We start from the raw sequence: 14,977 nt of genomic DNA on the forward strand, positions 1-14,977 counted from the left end.
CCCGATAATTTATTAAAATCTTTTTATTAGGATCCCATTTCACACAGTGAAAAAAGTCTTAAAAGTGCTGCTTGAGGAAGAGAGGAGGCAGCAGCAGGAATAATGCAGAGCAGGGGCAATCAAAGCCCGTATTAAGCAACAGATAATGCTGTGCAGATAATGCTCGCAGTCATGAGAAAGACTAGTAAAAAACAGATCATCTTGATTTCCACATTCAACTGAAAATCCCTTTCTTGGTTTCTGTTTTGCATTTCTTGGTCTGGGTTATGGCTCCAGGTGTTGCTGCGGCGGTTCCAAACCATTCTGGCACCCTCCTCTTAGCGGGGGGATGCGAGCTCTGGAAGGAAACAAAGGCACAAACATGGAAGGACACACAGCCACAGCCTGCCCCACTGGCACAGCTCTACTGCTCAAATTCATGCTCAGCTGGAACCACAAACTGACCAAACTGTTCATCAATATGCCCCACTTAAACCCAACACCTTATTCAAGTACCTAAGAGATTAAGAACTAAACTCTGAGAATCAAGGCTGACAAAGATTTGCACTCGCAGCAATACCCAGCTTCAAACTGAAAGGAGGGGCTCAACAACTGGTGGTGGTCAGGGACGAGCTCCCTTTTCAATAAGAACTCTTAATGTCTGCTCATACAGCTCGTGTTGCTAGACACCAGTGCAAAAACCCTTCATGTGATGGGCACAGCCTCACAGAACCCTGTACTTAAAAGGGAAAAAAGGAAACGTCCTCTTAAAATGTTGGAAGCATCTGCCACAAGAGAGCTCACAAAATGTACTGGGGGAAAAGTTTCTTGTAGCAGTCTATTGCTGTCCAAGTGGGCTATCTGGACACAGCAAGGACAACAAAAACAACATGGCACCACTGCCTCAGGGGTCTCAATGAGAAGAAAGGGCTGGCAAGCCAGGCCAGGGTTTTAGACACAATCTGGGAGCCAGACAGAAGCTGAGAATTGGGTTGTTGAAGATTCCCACCCCCATCAGCAGGTCTGGGCTGTGCTCCTGCCTTCTCACCTTGGGCTGAGACTCTGCCAAGAGCTGCTCCTTCTGCTTGGGGTGGAGGGCAGGCTCGTGGGAGGAGGCCGCGGTGGTGGGCTTTGAGGGGCCTGCTGCCCCCCTACTCACTGCCTGGCTGCCATCCACAGTCGCTGCAGCCTTCCAGGGGACACAAAGGAAGCACAAGGTTACCTGGGGCACAGTCCCTCATGAACAACATGCCAGCACCTCTGCTTAGTGAGGGCACTGCCTATTGCTTATTCATTTCACCACAAGAAAATCTGAGCAAGTGAAGTTAGTGCATTTCAAACACACAGCAAAATTGTACTTGGCCTTTTTTTTTTTTAGTGGAAAAAACCACTTGCTCCATCCCTATGGCTCTGAAAACTTGAAATATTTACTTCTGCCTCCCAAGTGTTGTATTTTGAAGTGTGTTATCACAGAACAGTGGGCACGGAGATATGAGCTCATGTTTTTTGCACCATCCTGCTGGCCATCGGTTGCAGCAGTCATGCTGACATTTTTGCATCAGCCACACAGCCCTGTGTTACCAAAACCCTCACTAATGGCAGGTTTACCACATGCTTTATTAGTGACAACATCTGTTCACCCAAGCTGAAGGCACCACATGCAGATGGGTTTTCCCTGCTCCTTCCCTGGCTACTGGATTGATCCCACTCCCCTGTAAAAGCAGCAGCAGTGTCAGGCCATTCAAACCCAAGAACACCCATTAAGAGATTTAGAATTGCTTGCTACAGAGAATTATTAGATACTCAGGATATCTTCTGAAGGAGAAGTAAATAAAGACTGGCTTAGCTTTTGGATTTGCAGTCTGTTCCTTTGGATTACATTAATTTGATTACTAATAGCATGTCATTCCACTATTAGCTCCAGGAGCAGGGAAAAGTGTGATCAGAGCTCAGGCAATTGCACTGTCAGGAGGTCAACTGCAGGAAAAAAAGGCTCTGACACAGATATTGTAGAAACAAAACAGCACTCAGGGAAGCAAGAAAAATCAATTTGGCAAAATGGCAGTGCTTGAAAAATTGTTTGACCCAGTGTTTAAGAAATCAGCCCCAAGCCCTGTAAGGAGCAGACATAAAATCCCAGCACAGGTAGCAGGATTTGGAATATGCTGTTTCTTTTTACCATTGCCACCAGGTGCCACTCAGTGCAAGGTGTCCTTTGTACCAGGTGCTGAACTGGGACATGGCATCAGAGGCCAGCAGAGGGCTGAGACTACTCTGGGTTTTCTCAAACAGCAACAAAGAGCTCCTTATTTCCCAACATTGGTCCTCCAGGTGACACTTGTTATCAGGCTGTGCCCAGCAGTTTCAAGCATTGTAAGGACCCAAAGCTGAGACATTCCTGGCTGGAATTGCCTCTGGCTTTTTCATCCTCTTGACCTTCCCGCATAGTAGGAGAATCTCTTTGCCCGCATCCCAGTGCACAGAAAAAAAGCCAGGGCACAAGCTGGATTTGGCTGCTATGAAAGAACAAACACATCCCAGTTTTCATACTGGGAAGAACTTGTAATGTGTATAACAAATCACAGCTAAGCTGCACAGCTCTGACTTCTTCCTAGGTCAACACTTATCCCAAAAGAATCCTCAATTTCTGCTCTGAGCATTCCTCAGAGGAGGAGGCAGTTCTATTCAAAACTGAGGGACAGTTGGATTGGGAAGATGCTGGAAACACCAAAAACATTCTGTTAGTCTGTTCCTACAAAGAAAACATCATTTTACAGAAGAACACTTTTACAACCTTCTTTTACTAACCTGTGTTTTATTCCACAATGCACCTTCTCTTCTTGCTTGATCTGCTCCTGTTTTTCCCTGCTGCCCTTCAGGCCACACCAACCTTCTTTTGAAGCCTAAGCCATCCTGAGATTTATTTCTATCCTCTTTCTCCAGTAGTACAATCATCATCTTGATCAGATACAGCTCAATATTGGCAGGAGTACGTTTTCTAATTTCTTGAATTTTGGTAGTGTCTTGGAAAAAACAGAAATCTAATGTTAATTAAGCTCAGTTTTCTTATATTGTACAATACATTTGTTGCACCTCATTAAAGCATGGAATGCATTAAGGCATAGAAAAGGTAAGAAGGTGAAAATGTATGGGTTTGACTTGTGAGATCATGTGATAAATTCCCAGTGTGTTTTCTGAAGATGCCAGTACTTACAGTAATACTTTGTCACAGTTTTTCTTCCCCCAAAACATTTCAGTAAACACAGATTTAAGAGGGATGTCTCAAAAACTTCCACACAACTGAGTCAAATGACTTATAAAAGTCAGCCCCATTGTTATGGATCATGATGAAGTTATTTTACAACTGAACCTGAAATGAAAGCAGTCTGCCCCAGCCTTCCAGGACTGCTGGGGGATGTAGCTGGGAGCAGCAGCTGCAGGTAGGTCAGTGATGCTCACCTGAGAGGATGGGAGGGCTGCAGATGATGTCCCTGATGAGGCTCTGCACGTCGGGGGTCAGACCCGCGCGCTCCACGCTCACCGTGCGGCCCGCGGCCAGCGCCTGGCACAGGTGGGTGCCAACCACTGCCAGGGGCAGAGATCTGCTCTCACTTATGGCCCTCTGGGGAAACAAAGGCATGGGGCATGCACAGGGTTCAGGTGTCAGTCCCAAAAAACAACCCAGAGTCACCGGCACAGGGCAGCGCAACAAAGCTCCCCAAAACACTGCTTTATTCCTAATAGCTATCTCATTTCTTATCCAGCTTGTCAAGTATGTTTCTCCCTCCAAACTTCACAGCTTGAGTGCAACACCTTAGCTTGAACTTAGTTGAGATGAAGGAGCTGTGGTGCACCTGACCTCTCAGGGGCCCACAAACACCACAACAAATTCCCCCTCATTTTCACACGTTGGATGAATTCTCCTCCTAAAGCATTTGCCTTGAAGCAAAGCATCTCGAACTTGATTGACCCAAACTTGATTTTCTCAAGGAGAGGTCTCCAACTGGAATCTGGTACTCTTCAAAAAAGCATATTTCAAGCTTCTACTCATTTCTCCACAAGGAATACACACACTGTGCATTTCACAAGGATTAGTGGATACAGCGCATCAAGTTGCCCATTTATAACTGTACAACTGTTTCTTGTTAATTCATCTTTAGGTACACTTTTAACTCTGGGACCATCTGCCCCATACTCTTGGGAGGGGCAAAGTAAAAGCCAAAGCAACTCAAGTTTCTTCCTGTGGAATTAAAAACTCACTGTATCTCACCTCAGTTTTCCATACCACCACTTCAGAGATAAGTAAGAGCATCTGCCATTTCCCAGGAAAAACACTGCCTCAGAGGTTTAAAGCAGCCTATCCAGCACCATGCAGAGGATTTAAGAGAAGTTGCACATCCCCCTCCTCTAGACAAGGCCTCCCTGCTGCCAGTTTTCAGCAAAGCAAAAGCCTCCACAGCCCAGAGCTTACCAGGGAGTAATTTTTCTCTTGGAACAGGGTGTATGTGACGTCCTCTGAGGGAGAAAGCGCTCTAGCACGCTTCCAGGGAGATGCTTCTTTCTGAACCTTGGATTCAGCGGTGGGGAATGTGTCGGTCTGAGTGAGATAAAGCAGAATTAAATTAATTTTATCCCACTGACAACCCACTGATCACCCTCCCATTATCTGAAGTTATCTGACAAAGTAACCCTAACAGAACCACTCATCTCTCTGGAGGTGGGTTTTGACTCCAACTCCACGTTCTTAAAAAAAGTCAAGAGAGGAAACACTAAAGCAAGGAGGGAATCCAGACGGACATCCACATGTTCCCATCTTACTAAAACCAGTATGGCACCATCCAAGGAACTTGGAAAAGAAAATCAGCCAGAACAAAGTGCCCAGGCCAACACATCATCTTAGGTATTCCTCATTCCATGTGAAACTACTCCCCCAGAACAAACTGTGGCATTCAATCTGCATGGGACACTTCTCAATTTGAGCTAAATTTTCTCAAAACAGACCTCCTGAAAACAACTATAAAACTAGACATGCTTTTGATTCCTATTGCTAGATCAAAGCTTTTTTTGTGAAACAGAAAGACAAGTCCATGGAGCCCTCCAATAGCTGCAGAGCAAACCCCATCCTTAATGTTCCTGCCAAGGAGAAGACACTTGATTTCATCATACCTGCAAAGCGTTTGCTTGGCAGAAGTCCTTAATCTCAGCCAGGAGAGGCACCAACATGGTGGACTTGGCTTCAGACACACCATCAATTTTCTTCAGGTTCTCGATGCTCGTAGGCCTGGTTTAGATGAAGAATGCAACAACATAAGGCAATCCCAAAATACTGCTGCCTTTTAGTAGCTGGAGGAGGCACTTCAGATGCCTCCACTCCCCCAAGAGAAGCAGGAAAGGGATTTGTGGCTCGGCTTGCATGCTCCCTAGTTTGTACAACATGTCTGCGTGCTGGCTTTACCTTATCCGGGCCATCTCCACCAGGATCTTATTGGTTGCCAAGACAGCTGGAGGAATTTCCTTCTCATTAGCTACCTTCTGTCTAGCAGTCAGCAGCTTGCCATACAGAGCAGTCTGGGAAGGAAGGAGCCAAATTCTCAGGAAGCAGCTCCACATCACTTGTAGGTACAATTGTTACAAGAGCAGAAGTTATCCCCTCCCTGATCTTCCCAATAATACACAAAAACCCTGCCATCCATTAACCCCTCCTTGTGTATTTCAGTCCTATTCTGGGACTCCTGTTTAAAACAACCCAGTAATTTGAAGTAATTTTGTAGTTTTCAGTTAATTTTAAGTAATTTTGTTCTGCTCAAACACAGAACAACTGTGGTTTGCAGGCTGACTGCAATTCAGAGATATCCTCCCAGTCCCAGCAAAGCTTACCTCAAGCTCTTTTTCTCTGGATGAAGCACTTGGTTGTTGGGGCTTCAAAGGAGATTTCAATGGTGAGCGCCCTGAAACACTACCAAAAAAAAAAAAAAAAATCAAGTGTGAAGCAAGCTTTGCTTTAGATCACTTGATTCAAGGCCCAATTTATGTTGCCAGCTCTGCACCCAGAGCTGGCTGGGGTACAACCAGCAGTATCCAGACTCCCACTGAGTCCATGAGCTCAGGGACATTAACCCTTGACTGGACTGCCAGCATTACACTGCAACATCTGTCAACACACAAGCTGGACTAAGAGACTCCTTTCCTAAGCACAGTCCAAAATAACTTGGTTTTACAGATTTTAACTGTCCCTAAAATAATCTCTCTTCACATGGCTGCAGTGGCAACTATTCACCTAACTGATACAGCCTCTTCCTGTCATCTGCCAGCACCAGAATGGTGGCCTGAAGGAGGAATCCACTCAGAAGCACAAGGTGCATTTAATCTGAAGCAGCACGTGAGCCAGGAAAACAAATTACTTGGTCTGCTTTTTGCAAGAGGTTATTTGATTTCTTTTGACCTGAGGGAGCCTCAAGTTGGTCTCAGTCTTCTCCAGACCAGTGCAGAAAGGCAGAGCCCTCCATGCTCCCTGATGTTAACTGTGAAATCTTGTCAATACAATATATTTTGAAATGTAATGATGCAGTGTACAGCAAGTTTTAGGCACTCGTCTTTTTTTAATGCATTAAACATTTCCACACCCCTCACACAGAAAAATGCTCATTTTAATAATCCCCCAACAAGCAGTATCCCCATTTACACAGTCAAAATTAGGTAAAGCTGGTTTAATTCCAAATACTGTACCTGTTAACCATGTTAGTGTTTCTTGGAGGAGTTTGACCTTTTCTGTAACAAGAGAACATCTCATATAGAGATACCTATAAAAAAACCAGAACAACAAGACAAATGCTGATTTACCATCTTTTCACTGAGTTTGCTGTTGATAAAAATTAACTTGGGGTAAGCTGGGCTGGGTTTTTTATAACATGGGCAGGGATGGATGACACAGCAGGAGGGTTGTACTGGTACAGACCTGCTTGCCTGGTGACTGTGCTGTTCCTTTTGTGCCTGGGGAGCGCTGCTTGGCGAGCAGAGGCGAACGCCTGCTGCTGTAATGCAATTAATTACATCTTAACTCTATTGTACAGTGAACAAAAACCAACATTCTGCTAAATAAACTGATTTCAAGTCGGTACAAGGACGCATTTGGCAAATCGAGTTATTGATTAATTATTAGAATTGTTATTCTGCACAAAGAAAACAGAACACTGAGGATCTCAAAGCCTCCTCCTGTTCAACCCTGCCCTCTCCAAAAGCAGGGTTCAGAGACAGATCTGATTCAAGAGAACACACGTGCTACAATTACCTGGCAGAAGATCTCTGCAGATTCAGGTCTTCACTGGACTGTAACAGAAGACTTGGATTTGGGGCAGATCCATCCTTGGACAGCCAATTCCTACCCTGTAGGAAATAAACCACACTGCTTAGCTGTGGGTTACTCAGGAGGAGCTCTCAGTGGGTCATTTCACTACCAAAAGTACCTTCTGGGTGAGCACACAAATGGTTGCAAACTTGTTGTTCTGGGCTGAGACCTCTTTGAGGAAGCCTTCCATGATCAGCTGCTGGCAGAGCAGTTTCCACCAGTTCTCTGGCCACTCTTTCCCACAGCCAAAGAGAGGGTGCCTGCGGTACCGCTCTGGCAAGCGCTGCGAGCACTGCAAGGTTGGAAAGATCCTGTCAGATTTGGGCACTCCTTGCACAGGGAAACTTCAAACACAACCAGTAAACCAAAAGCCCAGCATATGAGGAGCCTCCTCTGAGCTATTCCACTCCTAATCTACTTCCTGCCAAGGCTGTGGCAAGTTCATTTCCCCTAGATGCACTTGTGTAACAACCAGCAGCTTAACTGCAATAAAAGGTTAAACAAGGAACATAACTCACCCTAACCTCCTCAGTTTGTAATCATAAAAAATATTTTGTTCTTTTTCTTATTTATTTCCAGTGACTTTCTTGCTTAGCATTTCAAAACAATTAAAATTAAAGGTGTATGGAAGTTAGTTTATACTTTGGTATGCTATTTCAGTACTCAAAGTCAGACAGCAACACTAAGATACAGTGGTGGCCATTCTTTGTTTTATTTAAACATAAGCCAACTAATTGAGCCAAAATGTTTATCCTTAATTCTGAAAAGGCTGTTCCTTTCAAGATAATCAAAATGATGCATTTTCACAAAAAATTAGAGGACAATCACCTTGCTTTTGCATGGGGAGTGGAGCTGAGCAGCTTCCCAAAGTCAAGACTACCTCTCTACACCAACCTCCATCTCTCCAAGAAAAATGGTGCACACACATGAACATGCATGGATATCCATGTACTGATGGACAGATCAACTAAGAGGATCAATTAAATGGGGTTGTCACAGCCCCTCCCCTCAGAACACACACAAGGAGTCGCCCCATCACTTACAGACCCTCGAAGAAGCAGAATTGGCATTCTGGTCCCAAACTTCTCATCCAGGGCACTCACTGCAGACAGCAGCTGGTGTGCTTGCTTCCCAAAGTCCTGCAATCCACCCTCAAAGTCACTGGGGACTGCAAGGCAGGAGCCACTGCAAGGCACAAAAGAAGCCAGGCTTAACACAAACAAACTAAGTCCCCTCTCCCTTGCTCCAAATGCTGTCAACCCAGTGATTAAAGAAATAATTAAGTGAAATAACAAGAGATTACTTGTACCTAGTCTCTAATGTCAGTCCTTGTTCTATGCATCTAAACACATTAAATTATTTGTATCAATGTAACTTCAAGACACATTTCTATTTCTATCCATATAACTTCTCAGACACCTGCCCAACCCAACAGGAAGTTCTCCACCACACCTGCTGTTAAGAACATTGTCTCAGCAATTTTTGGAATTCAATATCAAAATATTTGCATTGGTTTGGGCATGCACAACATTTCTTTAACTGCACTTTAAAGCTTTTTCCTGTTTCTTTAACAACATAAAGGAAACAAAACCAGGAGTAAAGAGCAACCCCACTAAAGGCTAGGAAAGGTTTGTTAATAAGAAAAACAAAACCAGGAGTAAAGAAATACATAGCCTTTAGTGGGGTTGCTCTTTCTTACTGACTGAAAGAACACACTGAAACATTACTGGCACAAACCACTTCTAAGGAGAAAAAACACTACCTATTTCAAGTGATTTCAGTTCTGCAATACAAATTCACTATCAGGCTCTTTAGTAGCACTGCAAGGTGACTGCAAAGAGGGCAATTATGATCTTTTAAATTCTTTTTTAACTCAGCTGTAGTAGAGGCCAGGCAAAGCTGTCCTAATCCTTGACATACAGAAATTCAGTAGCTAAATTGGTAACACTTCTCCAGAAAGCAGCACAGTCTAACACCTCACCTGGGATCAGAAAGCATCAGGCTAACAGCCAGAGCAAGGAATGCTTCACTGTAACTTCAGGGGAAGCTTTATTGTAACTACAGAAGGAGATGACAAATGTGTTTCTGCTCATGCCTCCCTGACTATCAGCCTCCTGAGTCCCCCTCAGCACATCCATGAGATTATTAGCAAGGTTAAAAGAGCACATGTCAGCACAGGAGAACAGTTCCCTGGACACTGGGGCAATTTAGCCTTAAACACCTGGTACCACACACCATTTGCAAGTGTTGTCCTTTGGGATTAATTACCTAACAGGCCTTAAACTGATGAATAGAAGAGTTTTTCACTGAGTGGTGCTCTAATCCCCTTTTAAGAACTGTGATCCTGCTCTGCTTTCAGGCTTTCCCACAGCCTCACTTCGAGCTTATCACAGTTTGCTTGACTCACTGGAAAAAGGTTAGGGAGATGCCCAAAAATAAACCTCAGGCTGAACAGCTGCCAGATCAGATGTGTGAAAGTCAATTCTTTTAAACAATTTGCCTTCTAAGTCAGGCTGAGAGAACATAACCTCTAGGATCAGCCTTGAGGGAAGAAAGCTTACCTGGACCTGCAATTATCACAGCATTCTTCTGTGCCCATGATGCCAGAGGAAACCTTCCGGAGTTGTCTGTCTTCAAAATGAGACAGGATGATTCTACCCAAGGGAACAAAAAGAATTCAATAGAAGACCAAGAATTTACACATGAAATTTATTGCAGAAAATGGAGTCAAAATCAACATCATTCATTAATTCACTGGGGAACCAATTATTTAGTCTTGATTCCTCTAAAGAAAAAGTCTTTTTTTTAAAAAAAAAAGCAAACAAGGAAATGTATGAATGTGCTGAAGGATGTACTTTTGATACTGCTTATTAATACAGAATAGAATGTTCTGTGCTTGTGGAACACATTGTGAGCCTGAGCTGCCTTCTGGCTATAGCCCCCAGCTGTGCCTGAGCCCCAGCAGCTCTTAGCAAAGCTACCTGCAGTGACACAGCACTAAATAGCTGCCAGCACTCACTTCCTCCTGCAGCCATTGGACACCAGGTACTTCTCCATCTTGGCCAACATCTTCAGCTTGTACAGCCGGAATTTCTCGTTGCGGATCTCGCCCAGGAGGCGCCTGAGACAGGAGCAAAAAACGGACAGCCTTAAATGCTGACCACTGCCAACACATCAAAAATGAAACATGCCAGACAATGCCCTCCAATTCACCAGGATGAGCTAGAAAAAGTATCCTGCTAAAACCAGACCCAAGCTGCCTGCCTGCTTCTGCACCATGGGGGATACTCAGGAGAGCACTTCATTCATATTCTTCCCAACATTATCCCAAAGAGGACAGAACAGCAGAGAGACACAGAGGTTCTTCCAAGCCCATGGGCTACTGTCACAGCCACATTTTCTGAAAAATGCCTTCGCCCAGGATTTTCTCCCGGGAAGCTGAGAAGCCTCAGAGAAAAAGGAAAACAAGTTCTCATCTCATTTGCTTGTTCTGTGTTGTACTCACATCTGGAATGTGTCTGGAGATTGTTTCATTGGTTTCATATTATTTGTTTTGACTTATTGGCCAATCAGGGTCAAGCTGCCTTCTGTCTGTATCCTTTCTGTATTCTTTAGTATAGTTTAGCATAGCATTCTTTAATATGAGTATCATAATGAATTAGCCTTCTGAGAACACAGAGTCAGATCCATCGTTCCTTCCTTCGTCAGGGTACCCCGCAAACACAACAGGCTACTGAAGTGCAGTGAGCCATGGCCAAAGGGCCTGAGGAGGGAGGGCAGGGCTGTACCTGTTGAAGGCCAGGTCAGTGGCAGCCCAGAGGACGTGGCAGGCAGCAGGGAGGCCGTCACGCCCGGCCCTGCCCATCTCCTGGTAGTAGGACTCCATCTCCTTGGGGGCACCGTAGTGGATCACCAGCCGGATGTCGGCCTTGTTGATGCCCATCCCGAAGGCCACCGTGGCCACAACGCACTGCAAAACAGCAGCCACATGCCAAAAAACAGGTCTGGCTTACTTCACACACACTTGGGAATCTTCATCCTCAAAATCCAGCCCGAACTACACCAGCTTCACGCCCTCTTTGGCCAGGGCACAGCCATAGGATTGTAACCTTGAGAGGGATGATGTGCTTTGGCAAATGCAGGAGTGTTTTCAAGAAGGTGTTCTCAATAGGCACAAAACAGGTCATGAAAAGGAACACAAGGAGTCCCAGAATATCTCTGCTGCCCAGGAAAGAAGCAGCTCATAGAAGCTGTGCTCTTGTTCCAGCTACCACCATTTTCCCTGGATACCACATATCTTTGAGGGAATTACTACAGAAATTCAAAAGATACACCTGGAATCTTACTCCTGTCAGCACAGACCAGCAATTTCTTCACCCAGAACTGCAGACAGAGGACATGGCTAACACAGGTTGATATTGCAAAATTTCCTTCCACCAAAAACTCTGCATTTCTAAACAGGACCCAAGAGACTTTTGTTTCCTCCATACCTGAATTTCATCCCTCATGAACTGGTGGTGAGTATCCCTCCTCTGCTTGTTCCCCATCCCAGCATGGTAGGTACCACAGGTCACGTTGAGTTTATTCAGTGCACACACCACCTGCTCAGTGGCCTTTCTTGTAGGGCAGTAGATGATAGTGGGGCCTTCAAACTCATACACAGAACTACTGAAAGTATCAACAACATCATCATGTAAAGACACAGAACAAAAAAAGCCACCTGCCTGTAAAAAAAACCACACCTGAGGGATCAAAACCAGGCTTAAATCCTTACCTTCCTTTCCTAGTTAGGAACTGCTTCAAATCCCTACAGATGTCTCCACTTTGCTGTCCAACCTCCAGGTACAGGTTAGGTCTGTCAAAGCTCGTGCAGGTGACCTGGGGATTCCTCAGGTCCAGGCATTTCACTATGTCCTCTCTGATCGAGGGACTCGCAGTTGCAGTCAATGCAATAATGGGGATCTGCAAAGAGATGTACAACAACATTGATGACCTCTCACTGAGCATTTTTTACAACAAAAACCTCAAGAGTCTACTGATTCAGAACCTAAACAGGCACTTTAATATGTTGATCATTGGATAAATTCAGTCACTTGAAAAAATATAGTTAATACTGAGCTTCTTGAACATTTTAGACTGAAGCTTTTGAGAGAGCAGACAGGAGCACAACACTTGAAATGCAAAGTTTTATTCTGAATGTATCTTCCACGAGACCACAGTAATTCACTGCTGTGATTAGCTAAATTTAGGGAATATAGGATGACACTGACAATAAAAGCATGTTAAGTTCAGGTCTAAATTTCTGAGTTTATGCAATAAGTGCTTGAGGAGCGTCCAGAAATCAGTGGCATGCTCCTACCAGCCACTTGGTCAGGTAAAATAAAATCCTCTAATATGAAACCAGGGACTTAGGGACATCATCTTCCTCAGCACAGGAATCCAAAGCAATTTAAATTTTCTTATGTTTTTGGTAGTCCAAGTTCAGAACACCCTTTGTTTAAACATAGGGAAAAACCTACAAAGCCCAATCATTGAGAGGGATGCTCCAGCTCCCAACCAGCATGGTCAGTACACCCAAAGCATGACATGAAAAGGCTGGTATTTCCAAACTACCACCCAAAACCTTCTTCTTGCATCAGAAACCCAACTCAGCCAAACCTCACCCAGGGCAGAGTCTTCTTTAACAAGCCCAAACTTCTGAAGGAGATCCTGAAGTCATGGCCCCACTCAGAGATGCAGTGAGCTTCATCCACAGCTATGAGGGTGATACCTGGGGGACACAAAACCACAGCAAGCTCCAGCTTTCCTGAGAAACCACCAGTAGGGCTTGGGTTTTATTCCTAGAATGCTTTCTGCTGCACCACCTTTAGGGCCTCTCTCATAAAAAAGGTCCAGGAGCTTTTACAGTCTCCCCCCCCACCACCACAATCCAAGCACCATTCATCCAACATCCCTCACATGGCTCAAAATCTCCAGTTAGCAGGAGCTTTTCCCACTCACTGCTTCTTAATCAGTCACCAGTAAGAATTCCAGTTGTCATTTGTTGTATTTCCTGGATTGTAACACAAAGCCTGATGGTCTCAGACAAACTCATATGATTTTTTTTTCATCTTGTGTGATGAATGGGAATGAATGGTGTCACTACTCTCACCAAGAAATGGGTGAGAAGTCTCCAATTACCAAAAAGGCTTAAACATAATGATCAATTTAAGCTGCCTAGCAACTCACCCACAGTCTTACCTCCAACTTACCAACAGTTCGGTTAAGGTCCTGAAGTAACTCTAAGTTCTCTGAGCAAAACTCTGGAGTCATGTATATGACTCTGTACTGACCCCTGAAAGATCAGAAAAAAATACACTGACACAGAAGACCCCAGACAATTCAGTTCAATAAAATCATGATGGCATTGAAAAACAATATGAGAACAACAGATTTCTGATGGTAAACAAGAGGAATTGAGTGAAGTCCAGAGAAAACATTCCAGAACCACAGGAAAGCAAAGCATTGCAGGAAGAGTAAAACCAGATTTGCCAGCCTTTGGAATAAGAAGGGACTGTTGTGGTGCTGACAGATACAGGCCTAAAACCTGACTAAAATCAGGTATAAATCAGAACACAGCTGAGTCAATAAGCTCCATTCCCCCAGCCAAAAGGCACTGGAGGGTGGCTGTAGCCTCCCACACTCTCAGCCTGGGTGAATGCAAACAATATCCTGAGTGCCAGGTCCCAGGGCTGGGCCAGAACCAGCAGTTTCAGTGGTGATGGAGCAGGGAGACATCCCACCCCCCTTAGCAGCCCTTTGTCACACCCCAGAGTACCAGAAGGCTTGGCTTAAACTCACCCTCTGATGGAATCCTTGACCTGTTTTGACTGAGCTGAACCAAGGAAACAAGCTGGAATCCCTGTCATTCTGCAGAAATAAAAAAGTACAGTCATGAACAGACTCCCTCTCCAAGCTTTAGCTTCCAGCCTGTGCCAGCATTTCTAAAGGAAGTTCAAGCTGTGAGGTCAGACACCGCTTTCTTCAAGAATCTTTGTGTGAAACACCTTTTGAAAGAGCAGGAGCTGTGCATGGCTCTTCCTGCCACCCAAACACTCCTGCACTTCCCCTCCACAAGACACACACTGGATTAATAGGAGTCAGAGAAAGGAAGATCATCTTCCTTGCACAAGTTCACAATTAAAACATGCAAAAGAATAGGCTAAATCTACTTTCTTCAAGTCTTCACTGCAGCAGCTCCTCACATTTGGATATAAGCCTTTCTAGCCCACAGTTTTTTACCTTGTTCCATCTTTTGTGAGCTACTGATGCTGCATCTGCTTGTTTTAAATCAGGTGGCTGGTTTTTAATGGCATAATAAATACCAGCCCAACTGATTGATATTTTACCTCTTAGCTTGGTGATTTGCTGCATTGTCTCATAGCCCTTGGTTTCCACAGCTGCTCAGTCCAAACTGCAGCCAGACTGACAGACAAACTGCTGCAGTCTGTACAAATTCAGTCTCCTCAGCCTTCAAAATGAATGACCCACGGAGAAGGCAGCGAATAAACCCCTTCCACTGAGGAAAACAGTGGAAAAGTCACTGAGACACCCTGCTGAGCAACAGTCAAAGAGCTTAGGCTGTCCAGCCATTCATCTGCACACAGCCACGAC

General features: G+C 44.7%; 1 protein-coding gene across 1 annotated transcript in view; it reads right to left on the minus strand.

Moving 5' to 3' along the window:
- Positions 1 to 35: 35 nt before the first annotated feature.
- WRN (WRN RecQ like helicase) overlaps positions 36 to 14,977 on the minus strand; it is a 28,293-nt gene continuing 13,351 nt past the window's right edge. The window contains 22 exon segments of the mRNA XM_030946955.1: positions 36 to 263; positions 266 to 337; positions 1,028 to 1,168; positions 2,788 to 3,002; positions 3,439 to 3,601; positions 4,451 to 4,576; positions 5,146 to 5,260; positions 5,435 to 5,547; positions 5,857 to 5,935; positions 6,706 to 6,779; positions 6,935 to 7,010; positions 7,268 to 7,362; positions 7,443 to 7,616; positions 8,368 to 8,509; positions 9,886 to 9,978; positions 10,344 to 10,445; positions 11,113 to 11,294; positions 11,815 to 11,992; positions 12,099 to 12,286; positions 12,988 to 13,094; positions 13,576 to 13,658; positions 14,165 to 14,233. Coding sequence (XP_030802815.1) covers positions 132 to 263; positions 266 to 337; positions 1,028 to 1,168; positions 2,788 to 3,002; positions 3,439 to 3,601; positions 4,451 to 4,576; positions 5,146 to 5,260; positions 5,435 to 5,547; positions 5,857 to 5,935; positions 6,706 to 6,779; positions 6,935 to 7,010; positions 7,268 to 7,362; positions 7,443 to 7,616; positions 8,368 to 8,509; positions 9,886 to 9,978; positions 10,344 to 10,445; positions 11,113 to 11,294; positions 11,815 to 11,992; positions 12,099 to 12,286; positions 12,988 to 13,094; positions 13,576 to 13,658; positions 14,165 to 14,233 — 2,719 coding nt within the window. The 3' untranslated portion in view covers positions 36 to 131.

Source organism: Camarhynchus parvulus, chromosome 4 (genome assembly GCF_901933205.1).
Source record: "Camarhynchus parvulus chromosome 4, STF_HiC, whole genome shotgun sequence".
Classification (NCBI taxonomy): domain Eukaryota; kingdom Metazoa; phylum Chordata; class Aves; order Passeriformes; family Thraupidae; genus Camarhynchus; species Camarhynchus parvulus.